The sequence below is a fragment of the Anomalospiza imberbis genome, chromosome 15 (genome assembly GCF_031753505.1).
Source record: "Anomalospiza imberbis isolate Cuckoo-Finch-1a 21T00152 chromosome 15, ASM3175350v1, whole genome shotgun sequence".
Classification (NCBI taxonomy): Eukaryota; Metazoa; Chordata; class Aves; order Passeriformes; family Viduidae; genus Anomalospiza; species Anomalospiza imberbis.
In genome coordinates this window covers 16,632,325-16,647,136 of record NC_089695.1, presented here as the reverse complement: position 1 = coordinate 16,647,136, position 14,812 = coordinate 16,632,325, and the positions used below count along the sequence as shown (strand labels likewise).

At 50.8% G+C, this 14,812-nt stretch overlaps 1 protein-coding gene across 1 annotated transcript in view; it reads right to left on the bottom strand.

Moving 5' to 3' along the window:
- The window catches only part of NEURL1B (neuralized E3 ubiquitin protein ligase 1B), a 135,152-nt gene extending 122,338 nt beyond the window's left edge, over window positions 1-12,814 (bottom strand). The window contains exon 1 of the mRNA XM_068206180.1: window positions 12,757-12,814. Within this exon, the coding sequence (XP_068062281.1) occupies window positions 12,757-12,799 (43 nt within the window). The 5' untranslated portion in view covers window positions 12,800-12,814. The remainder of the gene's footprint in view (window positions 1-12,756) is intronic.
- Between the last annotated feature and the right edge of the window lie 1,998 nt (window positions 12,815-14,812).

The window sequence follows — 14,812 nt, the reverse complement described above, 5'->3', positions numbered from 1 at the left end:
GCAGCTGAGTGCTACAGATCCACTCAGCACAGTTTTGATAATTTACACCAGCCAAAGATCACCTTCTGCATTTACAGCTGCCCTGAACATCACAAGGGACACAAGCTGGATGTTGACACCTCAAGACTTGCACCCAGGAAGGGATGAAGGGGATGGTGAGTACTGAGAAAATGCAAATAAAGCTGAGGATTAACAAAAGCAATTATGAAGAACAAGTAGTGGAAATAATGATTCATCAGGAGTTGAATCAGATGTGAGCCCAGTCCTGCATTCAGTGGATTTGGTGATGGCAGTGAGGATTCCAGGCCCACAGAAATCATTTTTAAAGCTATTTAAATGCACAGAAGGCCCAGTGATAGTTTTGCAATACTACATTTTTGTCTTCCCTACTACAGACCTTTCAGACAGACCTTGGAAGATGTCTGGGGCATCCTTGTCCCTCCACAGACACCCCTTTCCTTACCAACACTCCGAGTCAAGAAGAAACACTGCAAAACACGGACACCAGATGGGAAGAGCTGTGTGAAGGTTTGCATGGGGCTGAGTGAGTGGGTCAGTCCCTCAGAACCATAAATAGAGCAGCACACAGTGTTTCCTGGCAGATCCCACTTCCAAAGTCCTTTAGAGAACACTGACAGTGTCACAGAATCCCGTGAATAGCTGGAAAAAGTGGAGAAACAGAAATGCACGACCTTGCCCAAGGTAAAGAGCTCTTGTCCCTGCTCTAAAGAGGACACTGGGTCCTCTCAGCCACTCCCTCCTCCTTCTGGTGGGGGAACACTCCAGGCATTGCCCCAGGCACAGCCATATTCCACAACAGCTCCAGCTGCGGGATGTTCTCTGGGCAGAGACACCAACACCATGCCTGGAGAGACCCCAAAAACCAGGAACACCCTCTGATGAGAAAATATTTCCATTGCTCTCACTGGGAACAGATGTGAAGCTGGAAAAAGGCTGGCACAGAACCCTGACAAGGGCTGAGGACCATCAAACCTGGGTTAGTTCTTGTCACACCAACCGAGCAAAACGACCTCGCTCTGTTCCTGTCAGCTCTCCATCTGCAAAGCTTCAGGTTAAAACATCACAATTTCAGAATAAAGTCAAGTGTCAAGTGAGTCACTACCATAAAGATGATATAAGAAAGCTCAACTCGAATCCCTCCATCCCACTCCAGGCTCAGCAGCCAAGACTTTCCCCCATCAGCTGCAAACTTCTTGCCTTGCCAGTGAAATCATGAGCACAAAGCCAATAGAGCTTTTTTTTTTTCTATTTTTTTTCCCCTCAGTGTTCAAAGCCTGTGCAGCAGTTGGATTCCCACAGGCTGTAATTTCAGCACTCCTCAGACATCCCAAATCTCTGCTGACACATAGCACCTGCCCGGCCAGCCCTGCCAGACTCTTCCAAGGGCTGGGCTGGAATTATTCCTGGTACTCTGCCCTGAGTTAGGAGAGCTGCTGAGGAAGGCTTGGTCATATGGACTTGGAGTTTTGAGGTGGGTGAGCCACCCTGAGGGAGAAACATGGGCCCAAAAAACACAGGAGGAATTTCTGTCACAAAGAGACCGATGAGGTTACACTGATGAGCTAACTGCACCCAAAAATTGGCTCATTGGAACTCCCTCACCACCTTCTCTTCCCTTTGACAGAACCAAGGGTCTAACCCAGCTTCTAATCCATGTTTGCGCTCCCCTGGGTGCAAAGCTGCCAGGGAGAACCTCTGGGAAGAGAAGAAAGAACATACTTCAGGGAACCCATGCCCCTTCATGGAGCACCAGGCAGACAGAACGGACCCTGAGCAGGTTCAGTACCCGAGTCAGGAGCAGCCAATCTCCCAGTCCAACCAGTGCAGGGTCCCTGTCACGGCCACACGGGTCCTGGTTGCTGGCAAAAAGCAAACTTTGGGCTGCCCCAGTCCCCTCCCGTGGTCCCCTTATTTGCTGGTCCCCAGGGAGGCCATGGGAAAGGCAGAACCACTGACCCCAGCCCAGTTCCACGCTGGGTAATGGACCACTGGGACAAAACCCCAAGAAAGCCTCTGCCGTCAAAGAGGAGGAAAAGCCTGGCTAAGCCAAGAGTGAATCAATGGCAACAACTGGAATGCAATTTCCAGCAAAAAGGCAGACTACAGGGACAGCACAGGCAGTCCATCATAAGATAGATGAAGACCATTCAGGGAAGACAAAAATCTGTAGGGAAAGGGGTGAAGGAAAACCCAGTGCTCAGAACTTCAGAACAAAAAAGTAAATAGACAAAATACCCATATTTTTTCTTCACTTACTGTAGCAGAAAAACAATATGAAAATAAAGAATATAATATTCCTGAAGCCACTGGAGCATGACTACTACAGCTGCCAAAGAGCTGAAAACAAAATCAAACTTGGAGATCGCTTGCAGGAGAATTTCAGATGACTCTGTGGATCACCTCCATCTCCAGCAGTTACAGAAGGGAAAAAAAGGTGCAAAAAGGTGCAGAGGAACTAAATTATTTATGTCAGTCAAGCTTATCTGTCAGAGGGATACACCTTTCCTACCACAGCACATTTCTGGGATTAATGATCAGGCACTATCTGGAGCTGGGCAGAAGAAGAAAAACTGAAGTGACTTGGTTATTAGGGAGGAAAAAATAATATGTATTACCCAGCTCAGCTAACAAACACAATTTCAGAGGAATATCTCCCTGAACCAGGAAAATGATACTTTACGATAACTAAAAATTTAAGCACTGAAGGATAACAAGAACAAGAGCTCTGCTGAAAAGTGCATCCAGGAATGACAGTGGTGCCAATGCCTGATAAACTAATTAAGATGCTAATTAAAACCAGAGCACTTTCCCATCTGGGGTTCCCAGCAGAGACTGGGTTTAGCCTGAGCAAGCCTCACTGGGGAAGGGGATGGGTGGATGAAGAAGATGCCAGAGTGACAACAGAGGATTTTGTGCCCAGTTTGCTGAGGACCTTCCCAAGGGGCTGCCGAGGACAAACAGAGTCACAGGAAATGGAAAGCAGCAAAGGACTCGGGGAGGGAACAGGGAGGAGAAATAACCCAGGAGTTTCATCAGGGCAGTTCCCTCACCCCAGAACACCAGCTCCCCAGGGAGATCACAGTTTATCAACCCAGAAAGCAGGCTCAGTGAGCAGGGGTTAAAATTCCCTCTTTTATATAAATTATTCCCAAAGGAAAGCTGAGAAAAGTGCAGAGGAGCAACTGTGGGTGGTGGTGGCTGCTGCTAAGGTGACACCTTGGTTCACCCACCAGCATGGGCAGCACCCACGCTCTGTGTGAGCCCAGAAATGGGTGAGAGCAAACTGGAAATCAGCTCAGAGATGTGGAATAAAGCTGGGGAGCACTGGGAACAGTGCAAAGTGATGAAAAGAAACCACCAGCCTTAAAAAGGCAGAGCAAGGAGGTGAGAGAGTCCCAGGTTTCACTTTCTCCTTTCTCAGAAAGTTACTGACTAAAAAAAGATAATGATGGTCAGAAAGGAAGGTTTGGAAAGTTAGCATTTGCCAAAGTTTGAGTTGGGTAATCCTAACTCAGCATTCCTGGATGCTCCTCCCTTCCAGGACACAGAGCAGGTGTCTGTAAGGAGAGGGAGAAAAAGCTGCATTTAAGGGTAAGCATTGTGTGTTTATCTTTGCAGCCTTTCAGAATGTTTATTTTGGTTTGGGTGTGGACAGACTTGTTGGAGGAAATGATTTAAAAGACACCACATAATTGCACAAAAGCACATTGTGTGGCAATAACCCTCCCATGAAATTCACCCCTCGCTGAGCCATCACTGCAGGGCTCCCACAAAAACCTCAAAGGCTCAGCCCAACCTGGTGGTTTTCACCTTGCTTTTGGTGGCACTGAGCGACACCTGGCTCAACAAGCAGCTCAGCCCAGAGAGTGACAGGAAATCCTGAACAGCACCAGCTGTGGCCACATCTTCACCAGGAGGGTCAGCAGAGCCACCAGCCAAGGAAAAGGTGACTCCTTCCCTGCCATGCCCCAGGAGCTGAGCTGGGAGTGCCAGCACCCCCAAAAGGGCAGGGAAGGCCCACAGGGACCCTCTGTCCCCAGGCCCAGCAGGTGTGAAGAGCCAGGAGAAGGTGCTGAGGTGGGATCACTGCCCCTGGCCAGCAGCCAGGCTGCACAATGCCGGGATGATCCCGCATCAGCGAAGGTGCTGAGAACCAGATTCCCATAAGTACTCCCAGGGCACTTTGCTGCTGCCCTTAGGATGCTCTCCAAAGGATTTGTTCACAGTTTGAGGGGCAGGGATACATTATTCCACCTGGAATTTTACCACAAGCCTTCCACCATCCCCTGGGGCATCTGAGACTGGTTTGGCTCCATGGGAAAGGATTCCTGCAGCACCACCAGGGCCTAAGGAAAGCTCCCTCCCAAACCACTTGACTGTGAAAAAGGTGGGTGGAGGAGAAGGCAAAGGGTCATTTTTGCTTTCCACTGGCACCAATTATGTCTCTGGCACGTTTATGGAATTTTTTTTCCATCATCAAGATAGTGAGGTTGGGCTTTTTATTTTTAAACAAACAAAGGCTGTAATGGGCAGTCTGTGCTGGGGCATGTCTGCAGCCTCCAGCTTATCAGAGCCGTCACGGGACACTGAATTTTTGTTCATTTTATCTGGGGAAAAAAAAATTAAATCATTGAAGCCCATAGCTCAAAGGGGTGGAAGGGAGGTCTCCCTTCTCTCCAGCAGATCCTGGATTTAGCATGCCAGCTTTGACTGAAGGCCACGAGGGTGCAGACACAGCAATTAGCAGCCAAACAGCTGCTGCTGCCACCTCCAGCCCTGCTGGGACTCCAGCACTGGCAAGCAATTAAAAGTTCACATCAAAGCCCAGGATCCCCATCTCCAGAGGCACATTTATAGCCCTGAGAATGGCCCTTGCCCAAAGATGCAGCCCAGGGTTGGTTTTCAGTCCCTACCTCGTGCTCTGAAGTCCTTGGCTGGTTTAAGGTCCAGCCCTGGTCAGATCTGGTGGCATCCAGGGACAAAGTGGCTCAGGGTCCCCCCGTGGCAGATCAGGAGCAGGGAGGGATGCACTGGCAGAGGAGAGCACCCCAGCTTCTGTCTGCTGTGCCTCTCCCAGCCTCACTCCCCCATTTACACGTTACTGGGGGAGCAAAAGTACTCGACAGCTGCAAAAAAGCAGATAATTCTGCCTGCCGTGCCTGTGTTTACGCAAAAGCCACTGGTTTATGAGGAACAGCTTAGTCAAAGCACACAAAGAAACACCCTGCAATATTTTTTGAAGAGGTTTGTTTTTGGGTTTTTTTATTGCTTCGAGAAGCAAAAGGTTAGCTACAGAAATAGAGAGAACAAGGCAGCTTAACAAACAACTGCTTCTTGTTTTTCTTATTCTGCACAGCCTCTCCCAAGCCCTGCTCAGCCCCAGCTCCCCCTCCAGCTGCTCCCCACACCCAATGCACTGCAAGGAGCCCCCAGAACCTCCCAACACATTCAGCTGGGAAGGGGCAAAGCCTCACAGGGGACTTGTCACAGCCAGGGCAGCTCAGTTTGGGTTTGTTTCTCCACACCAGTGCGAGGGGAATGAGAGAAGTGGGAGATCCTTCCTCCTGCTCAGCCTCTCCAGCCTTCTCCAGTCCCCAGCTGCTCCTCCTGACACCGAAAACTTCAGCAGCCACATGGCACAAGTCCTGCCACAGGTTTGGTCTGTGCACATGCAGGTATGGATATCAAGTAAGCCTGGATTTAGCATCCCTGCTATCAGCAGGGGCCCTGAAGCATCCTAAAATCACCCTTGAATGCTCTGGCCACAACAGAGATCGCTCCCCTGGTCACAGCCCACAGCAGGAAATGCTGGGGTTATTGTTACCCTGTGGCATTTAACAGGGCTGTTTGTCTCAGCTCCATTAACCTTCAGCAATTTAAAGACAGAGGAAAAAAAAATCATAAATTAGCAGCAGCTCTCAGGCTCTGAGTAACCTGTTTTCCCAGTTCCCAGCACTGTTCATAAAACAAACCACATTATCCCAGTTTGGATAAAGGGAGAAAAAAGCTGTCCCTGCAGCATCCCACCACCTTTAGCTCCTGTCTGCAAGGCACAAGTGGACAGGAGAGGAACAGGAGGAGAAGGTTCTATATCTCCCAAAACTGAAGTGGTTTTTCCTGGCCGAATGAAGGGAATGGCTTTGTCAATGGCTCAAAAGGGGAACCACGCTGGCTGGAACCCCATCCCGTGGGATGTCCAGAGCCATCCCTGGATGCAGCTGAGGCACGGAGGGCTGGGTTCCTTCCCAGGGTTTGCAGGTTGAAGGTTTGGATTTATTGGCACGGGAGTGCCACGCGCAGGAGAAGAGATGCACACACATTCCTGGGAGATGGGTTCTCCCACTCACAGGGCTCCAGCGAAAAACAAAACAGGTTTGACAGAGAACAAATTAATTCAGCATGAAGAAGCTCTGAAAAAATAAAAATTATCTTTGACACATGAAAAATAGATAAATCCTCACAGAAGATTACTTTAACAAGGCCAAAAATCCATCACAACGCTGCAGAAAGGAGGCACAGATAAGGCTTTCAAATGGATGTGATGTTTTTATACCCACAGGCACTGGGAAGGCAGCACAGTTCAGAGATGACAGCAGGGATCTTAGCCAGGACTCCTGAACTGCCTCAAGATTTGGTGGGTTGCTGCAAGCAGAAGAGAAACCCCCCTCCACTGCAGGTGCTGCAAACTCCAGATAAGCTGGATCACCTCAGGCCTCAGTTTCCCCTTCACACCACCAAGACCGTGGGGTCTCTCAAGCCCTTCTCAGGTTAAATAATGTGATATTTGCATGAGTGCTGTGCCCTGAAAATGCAACATTTGCAGCAGCCACAGCTACCTGGGAGTTTGTGGGCATCATTGCCATCCCCAGCTTTCCCTCTCTTGCCAGAACAAACACGTCCCAGGTTAGCAGCCCCTGAGGGTTTTGTAGCTGCTTTCAAGCTGGGCACACGTTGTGACTCCTCACGTTCATATTTATGGCTCTCCAAACGTTTCACACAGATACTCCTGGCCTCTTTATCCACCCAAAGACACGAAAGGGTAAAAGATCCAGGATTCAAGCAGCAGCACAGAACAGAGCCACAAAGGGAAGGTAATGCCTCAATTTCAGAACAAAAAGAGCAGCCAGGCATGGGCCAGACAGGTTATTCTGCTCTATAACTGCATCCACTGCCTGTTTATGACACCCCTCATTGCTTTACAGAAATCCAAGGTATCCTGCTCAGCCCAAAGCCTCCTCCTCCCCAAAGCCAAGCGTGCACCAGGGCTGACCTTTGCATGTGTTCTAAATTGGAGTGCACATTGTATTTCCCCAGCCTCTCGTCTGTGTTTTGCACAGACACAATGACACAAAAGAGGCAGAGCCCGCCAGCCAAACCCTGCAAAGAAGGTGGCTTTAAATAGCCCCTTTGTCTTGCTTTTCCTTGCTGAAATATTGCACATTATTTAGAACCGAGTTTTAGTTTTATCAGGGATCCAGAAATAGAGACAATGGAGGGCTGGGTGAAGTTTTGGATAATTTTAAAGCCTAAAGTTTCTCATTCCTGTCTACCCTCGCCCTCCACTGTAGGATTTGTAGCTGTATCCCAGGAACCATTCCCTGAGGGGCTCTCAGACCCACAGGAGTGACCCCAGCCAGGAAGGGAAGAGGTGCCCTGAGAAGGTGGCACATGTGTGAGAAACCCCACCTCTGCAAATTGAGGGCAGAATTCTAAAAGCAAAGTTTCTCTCCTAAATGGGGAAAAAGTCAGCAACTTCAGCAGACTCGGAGCTCGTACCCAGATGAGGTCAGAAATTAAAAGGTGTCTTGACACTAAATTAATGGGCAAACTGTCAAGAGAGCAACAGGAGTTATAAACATTTATGCTCCAGTTCAAGGCAGGAGCAGCATTTATAACTGCGTGGTTTGAGTGCCAAACATGAAAACTGGAGTCCTTTCTGGGCAGGGCACACGGATGCTCCTTTTTAGGTGCGTGCAGCAGCCTCAGAGATGATAAAATGCTTGGCCCTAGTGCACAGCCCTGAACAGGGGTGTTAGGGGGGACCTAATGGGAACACACAGCCACAAGACATTCCCATCCCCCTTAGGGCTGTAATCATTGCGTGTCCCCTCCTCAGCACAGCCCCTGCCCTGGGAGGGTTTGTGTTCAGAGTGAACACTCTGTGTTTGTCCCAAAGCAATGCAAAGGTGCCAAAGCAAACCAAAATTCATCCAGATCTGCAAAAAAAAAAAAAAAAAAGACATCACTACTAAACATCAGCTTTTCCTGAGCAGCAGATTGGAGCTATGAACAACCTGGTCTAGTGGGAGATCCCTGTCCATGGCAGGGCAGTTGGAGCAGGATGAGCTTTAAGGCCCCTTCCAACTCGAACCATTCTGGGATTGCACCAGATGAGGCTGCAGGGAATCCCCCACAGCCAGACTTCTGGGATGGTTTCACACCGTGCATTGAGAAGGAACCACAACACGTACTCTCTTATCACCTTCATGATAAATCCACATCAATGCCGTTCATTTATCAGTAAAAAATCCAGCTGGGACAATCATTTCCATCCCCAGGTGAGCAGAGCTTGGCACAGCCCGCGGCACTTAAGAATGATCTTACAGTAAGGGTTCTGAATAAAACTCTGCACTAGTTTATCACACTACGTTTCCTAAATGCTGTTAAATTGCTGATTATGGTCATTCTAGTCCCTGTAAGAGGCACATAACCTTTATCATCCCAGTTTTAAAGATGGGGAAACTGAGGCAAGGTCAGAATAAAAGTGAATTGCCTACAGCAACGCAGCAGTTGTAGAAGCTCATTCCAGCAGCTTTCAGTCCTTGGTCTGTCATCTATGCTGCATCCTATAAATGATGCAAAACCCTTGTGATATTGTGTAAAATCTACTCGATCTGATACCAGCCCATAAAGACATTCTGAAAGACTGGAGAAAAATGACAGGGTTTTTTAAAATGTCCTTTACTGAAGGTCTCTTTATAGCCAACAACACTGTCAGTGTGACTCAATATGCAGTCTAGATGCAGGTGGAATAATGTGACGGAGCAGACACTTTGGGGATGCAGAAGTGCAGCTGTGCAGCAGGGATTTGTTAAGGAGAGAACAGATGAAATCCTGTGAAACCCTGTGAAATCCAAGTGTGTCTCTGAGCAAACCATGAGGGGAACGTGCTGCTTTCCCCACAGCTGCCCCAGCCTGCCTGGAGCCTGCTGTGTGCAGCTGAGCTCCTGGCTGTGCACCCATGCAGGATGGGCAATGCCAGCACAATCCACGCAGGAATTCACTGTGGTGTGGAATATTTTGGCAGCTCATTACGGTGACTCAGGGGAAGAAGCACAGCAGCGAAGACAAAACATGAGTTGAGATTTTCCCAGCTGCAGGAATGAAGATCCCAACCAAACCTGACACTTAAATGCCCAAGGCAGAGCGAGCTCCCGTCCCCATGGGGGAGGGATGGGCTGGGCTCACACCTGTGCTCAGGTGAGCAGTGGTGAGAGGTGCCAGTGCTGGTGCTGGCAGATCCTTTCCTGAGGCTCTGGCGCCATCTAAGCCCCAAGCTGGGATCCTTCATCCTTCCCGCTGCCCTTCAGAGCAGAGGGAAAACAAAACCGTGCGGGAGCAAACTCCTCTTGCTGCTCCAGCACAGGAGAACTTCCTACAGAAGGAGAAATCTGGGAGCTAAGAGCCGAGAGAAGCCCAGGAATGACACTTTGGGAGAAACCCAAACACTGAATGAGGTCAGATCCAGCAAAAAGGAGCCCAGCACAGCCGAGTGTGTGCTCTGTGCTCACTTGGAACACTCCCAGCACCGCAATTTGGTTTTACACTCCAAGACCATTAACAGAGTTCAGTCAGGGAATGATTATCTAACACAGGCATAAGTCCACGTGCATTATGCAAAGAAACCTTTCATCGACTTTTGACCTTGTTGAGCTGCAGAAGATGCAAATAATTCAGAGTTTCTCCCCTGCTGAGGGAGTTCCTGGTTGTTCAAAGGATGCACATTGACACAAGACATTCCCATCCCCCTTAGGGCTGTAATCATTGCGTGTCCCCTCCTCAGCACAGCCCCTGCCCTGGGAGGGTTTGTGTTCAGAGTGAACACTCTGTGTTTGTCCCAAAGCAATGCAAAGGTGCCAAAGCAAACCAAAATTCATCCAGATCTGCAAAAAAAAAAAGGCATCACTACTAAGCATCAGCTTTTCCTGAGCAGCAGATTGGAGCTATGAACAACCTGGTCTAGTGGGAGATCCCTGTCCATGGCAGGGCAGTTGGAGCAGGATGAGCTTTAAGGCCCCTTCCAACTCGAACCATTCTGGGATTGCACCAGATGAGGCTGCAGGGAATCCCCCACAGCCAGACTTCTGCTCTGCTCTCCTGGGACCAGCTGCCGCGTGGTTATTTGCTTTTCTTCTGATCCCTTAAGCAACCAACTTCACAGTGTCCTTTTCCTGGCATTTGTTCAGCCTTTTTTTTTTAATTTTTTTATTTCCCAGTGAGTTACAGAGTAGCAGCGCTGACGTTTTATCCTCGGCTGCCCTCCAGTGACAGTGTCCACCCTGGACAGTGACACTGCCCACACGAGCCAGGATGAGGGGACATGGGGACCTGCACAGCTCACCAGGCTGCAGAACCTCACTTATAATACACATTACAGAGCAATAATTCTAAATTAAGAACCCTCAGCCTCAGTGACAACTCCAGCTTTAAGGATTTACTGATTTTCCAATTCCACATTCCTGCTTTCTACCCAAACACTCATGATCTTTCTTTTAGCCCTTGACAATTAATTCCATCTTGGTTCAAATTCTCCCATCCAATATTCAAAGTATCATCAAATTCATTTATTTACCTTCACTGTTAAGCAAACGGGAGCAGCAGCAGCTGTTGACACAATGTATTATTGAGGTCTGACTTACGAAACACTTCATTAACTTCCAAAATGTTATCTCTAACTCTGTTTTGCAGAAGTGGCTTTATAATAAGAGACTGGATGTTTGGATTTCAAAACAAAAACCAACATCAGGGAGCAGAGTTATTCATCAGTTAGAAATAATCTTGCATTACATAGCAAACATGTAAATCTGATGAGGGCTGACTACCCCAAAACCAAACGCAGCAGAAGCAGCTCTCAGGAAAGAGAAACACAAGAAATGAGAGGATAACCCACTGCAGCAGGGATTTAAAAGCACCCAAAGCACTCATTTGTTAGGAACAGCCAGCCCTTAATCCCCTGGGGGTTTAGCAACACCCCACAGCACAGCAGAGACCCTCCCTTGAGGGACACCCAGCTCTGACCCCGGTGGTGCTGCACACACCTGAGAACAGCAGCCAGTAGGAAGCAAGCATCAGGAGTTATTTGCTTTGTTCTTTTGGTCTGGGGTTTTTTTCTGTCTATTTTCTGCCCAGTTCCTGCGTGGAGAAGGATTTGTTACAGGTGCAGACACCCCAGCCTCTCTTTGCTTTGACCCACATTGCTTTTTCTCCCGCTGCAGCATGGCTGGGAGCCCGCTCTGGATTTCTGCCAATGAACTTGCCACTCGGGGCAATGCAACCTCCTGCTCCAAAGGTTCCTGGCACAGCTCCAGAGGGACTTTTCCCTCCCCTCCATACCACACACACCTGTAGGAGGCTCAGGCAGGAGCATCCAGCAGTGCACATCACGCTGCTGAATTCACACACCGAGTACATGACAACACCCTCATCCTGCCAGCAGCAAAATATTTTGGCTTCCCCCAGAGGAAGAGAAAACAAAATTAAGGACTTTGTGAAAGAAGTCATTAAATCAGATCATGCTGTAAATGCCTAAAAGAACTGATCGCATTTCTGGCGTTAAGAACCAGGTAGGAAGAATGACAACGTTTTATTGAAAACTGAAACTGCAGCAGGTCACACACATCCAAAATAAAATAAATAAATAAAACAAAACAACTGTTCTGCAGTGTTTGCAAATCCCAAAGGCCCCAGGCGAAGGAGAGGTTAACAAGAAACAAGTTGAGGCTTGCGGAACCTCGCTGCTCTACAGCAACACCAGTAACCATGATGCTGCTTCGTGTTAGCCCGCACGTTACTCAATGCTTTCCTTATTCCCACCCAGGATTTTTATTTGTATTCCAGAACACTGGCATCTTGTGCCGGTTGGCTGAGCTCAGTTATCAGCTCCCTTCAAATCCAGCCAACCAGGCTGGCGGCTGTTGGACTTCTTGGACACGAAAAAAAAGACGCATAAAAGGCAACAAGAACCTGACACCCGGCAGCGCGGCCAGCGCCAAGCCGTTTGCTTTCCCAGGTCTGTTCTCGCAGCCGCGGAGCTGGGATTGGCAGGCGATTTTGGAGCGCAGGACTTTGAATTACGGCGGGTGGATTTGGCAGGGCTGCTGCGCGGGCAGCAGCTGCGAGGGATGAAAGTACATTCATGGCCTCCGCTCTGGTTTGGCAGGGGGACAAAAAGCCCCCAGAGGCTCTCGGAGGTACCTGGGCGGTCCCAGCACAGGTGAGCGGAGGGCTCAGACCTGCGGCAGCTGTGCTGAGCGCGGTCCGAGCGCCGACAAGTCACCTGTCACCTCCCTCCCTGTCGCATCCTCCCCACGCGGAGGACACGGCGGGGTTTTGTGTCCAGCGCTGGGGGAGCCCCGGGCCGGCGGGGAGCGGGACCGCTCGGACCGGACCGGACGGGACCGCTCGGACCGGACCGGACGGGACCGCTCGGACCGGACCGGACGGGACCGCACTTACCGGGAGCGGCGGCGCCGCGCGGGACGGACTCTGCGTTGCCCATGGGAGGACGGAGCGGGGCCGGGAGGGGCAGTGCGGGGCAGTGCGGGTGGCAGGACACGCTCGGGCAGCTCCGCGCTCTCGCCGCGATTCGAAGCTGCCGCCCCGCCCCGCCCCGCGCCGGCACCGCCAACCGCGGCCGCGGGCGGGACACGGGCGGAGCGGACCAGCACCGGGGCGGCTCTGATAGGCTCGGAACGGCACGGTTCGGGCCGAGCTGAGCCGTGCCGGGTTCGTTCGGGTCGGGTGGGCTCAGCCCGCGCCCGCCCAGCCGCAGAGGAGGTGCCCACCTCGCTGTCATCCCGCCGCGGGGCAATCCCAAAGGTTCCTTCCCATCCCTGTGCTCATCCTGTGCACCGAGAGCCGTGGAATTAACCCAGCGGTCTCTCCAGGCTCCCTGACAAGGCAGGCTTGTTTCCTTTCCGAAAAGGCTTTAAAGCACAGCCCCGCAGCGCAGCAGAGCCCTTGCTGTCACCTGTCCCGGGCACAGCTGCGCCTAGGAAAGGTCAGGAGCCAATGCCACAGAACAGGGTGAGGATTTCTTCTCGATCCCAAGCAGCGTGTGGTCCTGTCGTGCCACGGAGCTGGGAGATTTCCAGCCGCCATGAGTCCTGCTGCCTTCTGTTCCCCATTATCTCATTTACTCTTCTATTTGGCACGGGACTGATGTGGACTTCGAAGGAAGTAAAAGAGCAAATTAGAAGGGTTGAAATTCCTGTTACTACTGTCGCAGCAGCCCAGCCACCCCTGGGAATAACAGAAAGAAGGAAAATGACAGTGGGGAAGCCACCATTTGTCCCTGTGCCGGTTTCCTCCTCCACAGCTGCATCCAGAACATCACTTCTGGATGCCAGCAGCTTTGAATTGCTGAAATAGAGATGAAGACACATCCTGCCCTGAAAACCATGGACAAAGTAATGGGAACATGATGTGCAGACGAGTGTGCTCCTGCTCGGAGCTGAGAAAAAGCTCGGGAAAGAGCTGAGTCCAGCAAAAAAGGAACCACGATGCTTTTGCAGGAGCGCTGCTGCCTTCCCAGTGCCCACACCTCACACCAGGGTTACGGGCTGGGAGCCCGGCTGAGGAAGGGATGTGTGTGAGCAGAGGGTGACAGTGACATGCGGATACTCCTTATCTGGCTGCTAATGCACTTTTTATCTCCTCCCTCAGGTGCGAGCGCTGTGACAAGCCTCGTACTTGAGCGACCTTCAGAGCAGCCTCCTGAGCTGACGGTGCTGTCCTCACACATGGCAATTTACTGTCCCTCATCGCCAGGTTTGGGGGCGTTAGTGTGGCTTGGGTTTCTGGTAATAACCCTGAAACAACAATCCTAATCCAGGGCAGCCTGGAGGAGACTGAAGTCAGACCTCATCAGGGGCTCCAATGTCTGTGAGCAGCAACACTCCCAGGGAAGGGCTGGGGCTGTGCCAGGCAGGCTCAGGTTGGATTTTGGGAAAGGTTCTTCCCCCTGAGGGTGCTGGGCACTGCCCAGGCTTTTCCCAGGGAATGGGCACAGCCCCAAGGCTGCCAGAGCTCCAGGAGGGCTTAGACACCACTCCAGGGATGCCCAGGGTGGGATTTTCAGGGGTGTGGGCAGGGCCAGGAGCTGGGCTGGATGATCCCCGTGGGGATCAGGATATGCCATGATTCTATGGATAATAACAGCAGCACAAGGCAGAAGTGCTGAGTGTTCCCAGTGGACCCAGAGCAGGTTGGGATTGGTGGCAGACGGGAGCTGCAGCCGGTGCTGCAAGAGGTCAGAGAAATCAGTGCCTTTCTCAAAGGCAAAGGGAAGAGCCATCTCGCTCTGTGTGTTCCCAGAAAACACTCAGACACACTCACATTCCTGAGGAGGGCGAGTAGCACACGGAGCAGCTTTCCCAGCCCTCTAATAACAGGGAAGTTGCTTCCACCTGAGCAGGTGCAGTGGGAACCTGAGTGCAGGGGCAGCACGTGCAGAGCTGCTGCTGCCAGGGCAGGGCCCCCGGGGCAGGAGCTGCACAAACCCCGTTATATA